Below are 5,563 nucleotides of genomic sequence, written 5' to 3'. Positions count from 1 at the left end.
TTGACATTTTGCATCAAAGTCTATGCCTTTTTTTGTGCACACAAACTGATGCCACCCAAAAGTAATTGTACATATGCCCCTCTGCTTTCTCTCTCCTCTATATTTCCCTAAAAAACTTAGAAAAATGATAATACATTTAAAATATGATTTTTTTCGTCCATGTGGCATAGACGGGGACGCAGACGAGACATTTTTTGTCTTGGGACGGAAAAAACATCCTGTCCACGTCCCTGCACTGATTCCATACGTCGGACTGGAATGATCTTCGTCCCGTTCCATCCATTGTCCACATCCCCGATGATCCGGAACTATAGACCCAGTTAACCGATCAAGATAAACTTCATTAGAAACTCTGAAAATTTTCAAATAAATGTTTTTTTAACAAAAATCTAACAGATTTGCAGTGTCTAATTACCAATGAGTAAGAATCAGAGTGGTGAGACCGGGTATACAGTATTCCATTTCCTTGAAGGAAAAACCCATCAGTCTGAAGGCCCGCCAGCCTCAGAAGACTACTCTTGGGAAGTTTGTCAAGAGCGAGAAAGGGGAAATGGCTACGGGGGGGGAGAAGACATCTCTCAAGGATCAAGGAAACGAGTTCTTCAAAGCGGGTAATTATCTAAAGGCGGCGGCTTTGTACACCCAAGCGATCAAGGCCGAACCCTCCAACGTTGCGCTCTATAGGTATCTTGCAATGTTCATCTTTCCGGTGATGAACAATACCCCAACAAAGATTTTCTTTTTTTTTAGATTTTTCTTTCTGGGTTTCTCGTTTTTTGGAAGATCATACCTTAAAAGTTGAGCATGAATCATGTGATCTTTGCCTTCATCTTTTCCCCTCCCACATGATCTTGGTTTTATGAACGGGCTTTACATCCCACTAATATAACAAGCTGATTTGTTTGCCCAAACTGACTGTTTAATATTCCAACTCACAGGTCTAAAATCTTTTAATCCCGAAACATCCAAGTAGTGAAGAAAGATGAAAAAATTCCATCTAATTTACAGTGTCTTTTCGTTTGCTTGCTTTCAGTTTATATTGTTCTCCTCTTTTTGTTTTCAAATTGTCTGAGGATATTTATATTGTTATATATTATCTTTGCCTTTAATGGTAAACAAGATTTTCCGCTTCAGATGGGATAGAATCTTACAAAATAATGATGGGTTGATCGGCATCTTATGTTCTCCTTTGAGGATGTTAGGTGTATGCCTGCACATTACCTTACCGAGAGATGCAATCAAGCGCAGCAGTTAAATCTCCGTGAAGATGGAAATGTTTTAATATTAGTCAATCCTTGAGGATAAACATTCTTGTCCTTTAACGCATTAATTTTCCTGTATACCCATTACTCTCATTGAGAAAACTTAGTTGATAAAAACGGACGTAACGTTAATTAGCTCCTTTAGCTTTGGGTTTTTTTTTTGTCTGCATGACCCCTATTAAACGTATATTTGATTTTTTAGGTTTTTTAATTCTTTTAATTGTGCGACTTTATTGTTCTTATTGTTTGTAGCAACCGATCTGCAGCATTTCTGCGTTTAGTTAAGCTCAACAAAGCGCTTGCTGATGCTGAGACAACCATCAATTTGAAACCCGAATGGGAAAAGGTGCTTCAGATTTTTCCTTTTCATCTTGACCAATCCACTCCCAGTCATAATAGGAAATAACTTATCTTTTCAAGGTGATTATGCTTATCTGTGTCTTTCTTGAATTTTTGTAGGGTTACTTCAGAAAAGGATGTGTTCTAGAGGCGTTGGGCCGCTATGATGATGTATGATCTCTTTCTTACAATTTTTTTTGAAGTAAAGAGGAAGATCACCCAGAATTGGTGATCAACCCAATATTATAGAGATATTAACACTAGTGACATGAAGGTCCAAAGTAGTCCGCCATCCCTCCCCTCCCCCTCCCCAATTAAAAAAAAAAAAAAATCTTGTCCTTCTAAGCTAGGATGAAATGAGATCCACCACTATTTTAATGACGCAGCCTGTCAAAGCTGTCCTCCCCTTGGAAACAAGGTCAGTTGGGGGTTAGTCCGTTGGAATGTGATCATCCTTCTTTTCAACCTTCATTAGTCTCCGTGGCCTTGAAACTTCCGTGCAAAAGACAGCCTTTCACTCTCTTTTGATTTTTGAATTACCCTTTTCTTTGTCTTTTTGGCAGGCGGTGAGTGCCCTGCAGATCGCTTTGCAACATAATCCGCAGAATACAGAAGTTTCTAGAAAAATTAAGAGGTTAAGTCAAGTGGCCAGGGAGCATACTCGAACACTTGAGTTAGAGAGCATGAGATCCAACATTAACATGAGGAAAGAGCTTGATCCCCTTAAAATTGAATTGGTAAGTGGACCATGTTAATAGTAAGTTAGTATTATCTTGCTCAACTATCTTCTTGATTATATATGTTTATGAGTTCTATATATGCGTTATCTATTTTGCTTGAAATCTGCTTTAAACAAATCAGCTTTCATTTGATTTAACGGTCATTTATGAAAGCTAATAGATACCTTTTTCGCACCTGTAGTCGGAGAATATTGCGAAGAAAGAAGAGGTGGAAGAGATCTTCTCTTTTGTTGTAGATACGATGGAAGATGCAATTAATGCTTGGCACAGCTCAACGAAGGTTGACCCTCGAGGTCATTTCCTTCTTGACAAAGAGAAGACGCAGACAGACAAATACGCACCTCTTGTCAACATCGACAAGGTAATATTAAGTTCCAGTCGATGTAAGACTGCTGTATCATCTTGGATTCCAAGTTCTGAAAAAGTTTTTAAATAATTCTATTCAAAGTAGATTGTCTCTCTTTCGCCATTCTGTCTCTTTGTTCTCTCTCTTACTCTCTCTGTGTGTACAGCTCCTCTCCCTCTCATTATTTCTCTATTTTCTTTTCTCTCCTCTTTTTGCTCTCTCCTTATCTCCCTCTTTCCCTTTTTTTTCTCTCTTAGCTCCCTCTCTCTCCTCTTTTTTTTTTTCTCTTATCTCTTACTCTCTCCTCTTTTTTCCTCTCTTATCTCCTGCTCCCTCCTTTTTTGCTCTCTCTTTACCTCCCTCTCTCTCCTCTTTTTTCTCTCTTTTTATCTCCCTCTCTCTTCTTTTTTATTCTCTTTCCATCTACCTCTCTCTAATATTTTGTTCTCTCTCCATTTCACTCGTTATCCTCTTTTTTTTTTCTCTTTATCTCCCTTTTCTCTTCTTTTGCTATCTATCTCCCTCTTTTGTTTCTCTCTAAATCTCTTTTTCTCTTCTTCTGTTCTCTCTCTACGTCCCTCTTCTGTTCTTTCTCTATCTCCATCTTTCTTCTCCCTCTCTTTCTCTCCTCTCTCTTCCATCCATTCTCTCCTGATCATCGTCGTCCTGGCGCAGACAAATGACAAGGATGATGAAGACTCGGCATTGTGCCCTCATCATCATTATGAACACTGATTTTTCTTTAATTTTTTCTCAACATCTTTTGCCAATATCTCCTCTTGGCAGGCGTTCGAATCACCCCATACCCATTCCGGCTGCTTCTCCTTCCTGAGGCAGTATGCAGAGGAATCTTTCTCCCGGGCTGCTTTAGTAGTTGTTCCCAAGGGCATTATATCCTATCCACAGGTAAACCCGAAACAAAATCTCCGATATCCCCCACATACTTCCATTATTAGATTCCTTGTCATACATTACTAAAATATCATAGAATGCTGTGTTGAGGAGGTGTTCATACAGATGAGATTTTGATCTTATCGCGTGTAGGTCTGGAAAGGACAGGGATCAAGGAAATGGAAGCATGGGCACTCTGATGGATTCTTTGTCCAGCTTGAGTCTCCTTGTGTTAGGAAGCTTTGGTTCATCCCGAGTTCAACTGAGAAAGGCGTGACTTTGTGCAAGTAAGTCATTCCCCCCTCTCTTGTCTTCTGTCTTTAGTGACTTTGTGTAATGGCACAGTCAGCTAAGTATTGATTGTCTGCACAGTGTTGGGAAAATCTGTGATTAATTGATCTTCCCTTCTGTGGTATGCCAGACGGTGACGACGTCGTCACTGTCATCCTCATAAGAGTGTGTCACAATGACAATGACGATATGGGGATGACTGACTACGGTGAAATCATCATTGTCATCATTGGTCTGATTATCTTGAGGACAATAAAGATTTATCATCGTCCTTGTGTCATGTTCATGAAGGATAAGAATACTGGTGCCGGTGAGAAGGCCGGCGGCAGCAGCCATATGTGCGCCAATTTCTCTTGATATCTTCCTTGCATATTTATACACGAGTCATTATGGCTAACATTTATGTCAATATCTTAAGAGGGCCAAGATTCTTACATTATTATTAACTCCGACTACCTCTTTTCAGGGATCCTGAGCCATTGGATGTGAACGCCCACGAAATTCTCCCACGATTGTTCAAGGAAAAGAGTTAAATTGTGTCAGGGGGGCAAAATTTTCATGTTTTGTGAAGAAGCTAGTAACAAGTAGCATAAAAGTGGGCATATGATTATGTTACTTGCTTCAACAATGGAGGCGCACCACATACTTATTGAGGTTTGTTGAAACTGGGCCAGTGTAAAAATTAATCACTGCCTATCTTCTTTTTTGCATGTATTGATGATATGTTTGTTTAAGTTCCTGAGGCGTTGGTATATTCCTCAGTAGGAGAGGGACAGATGAATTATTTGAAAGATCTTTGTGCTTCTACTTGACAATGGTATTTTTTACTGCCTGGTATTGGGTCACTTTCATTAATTCATTGGGTCTTGATTTTGTCACCTGCGTCTCATTGCAAAAATCCAGGGCCCAAGTGGTAGGGAGACATCCTACATCAATCAATGATTTAGTTCATTCAGGTATGCAACATGATCAAACCCAAAATGTTTTAAAAATAAAATTTAAACTTTCTAGAATACGAGGAATGCAACTAATTAGGGTTTAATAACCTGATATTTAATTCCAAAAATATTAACATTCATGTGTTTTGTAATGTTTGGCATTTGTCATATAATTGTCAACTGTCATGACACTCATGTTGGCGTGACAGGGATCTTTCATTGGTCACACACAGAGGGGGCTCATCTCACATTTAAATTTGCAAAATTTAATCCTACGCATTTGTTATCAGGTTTTAAACACTTGAAATAATTGAAATAATTCACACCCGCCAGTTCTAGGGGTTTGGTCCAAGTTCCCTATTTGGGACAACCCTAAGGTGCCACATCACCTCACCTGGCTGTTATTAAATAGTTACTGGACAGTTTGCCAGGGCCCATCGATACATGTGCTCTACAAGAAAATTATCCTCATGCTCCTAATTGGCTTACCCTATTGAGGCAATGAGTTAAAATACCAAATTTCATTCAATTTATTTATAAAAACCCCAAAGGTCAATGTTTTAAAATCCTTACATTCACATCAAATTTGGGAATTCACTGAAACCTTGTATAATTTTTTTATGAAAAAATATCATATGCATAAATTAAATGCATGGATTTATCTGAACTAGAATTTAAATTTAAATTTCTAATTTAAGTATATGACTGAAATTCCGTTGCTCTTTAGTTATCCTAAATAATTATGATTGTGAAATG

General features: G+C 38.5%; 1 protein-coding gene across 1 annotated transcript; it reads left to right on the top strand.

Moving 5' to 3' along the window:
* The first annotated feature begins 469 nt into the window (after positions 1 to 469).
* TPR3 (Tetratricopeptide repeat (TPR)-like superfamily protein) lies at positions 470 to 4,676 on the top strand. The gene is made up of 8 exons (XM_078586516.1): positions 470 to 684; positions 1,515 to 1,608; positions 1,722 to 1,772; positions 2,165 to 2,338; positions 2,523 to 2,702; positions 3,474 to 3,593; positions 3,732 to 3,865; positions 4,336 to 4,676. Exons 1-8 carry the CDS (start codon positions 551 to 553, stop codon positions 4,400 to 4,402), a joined length of 954 nt encoding a protein of 317 aa, XP_078442642.1. The 5' UTR covers positions 470 to 550; the 3' UTR covers positions 4,403 to 4,676.
* Positions 4,677 to 5,563: the final 887 nt, after the last annotated feature.

This window comes from Wolffia australiana, chromosome 14 (assembly GCF_029677425.1).
Source record: "Wolffia australiana isolate 7733 chromosome 14, ASM2967742v1".
NCBI lineage: Eukaryota > Viridiplantae > Streptophyta > Magnoliopsida > Alismatales > Araceae > Wolffia > Wolffia australiana.
This window is presented reverse-complemented; position numbering and strand designations above follow the sequence as displayed.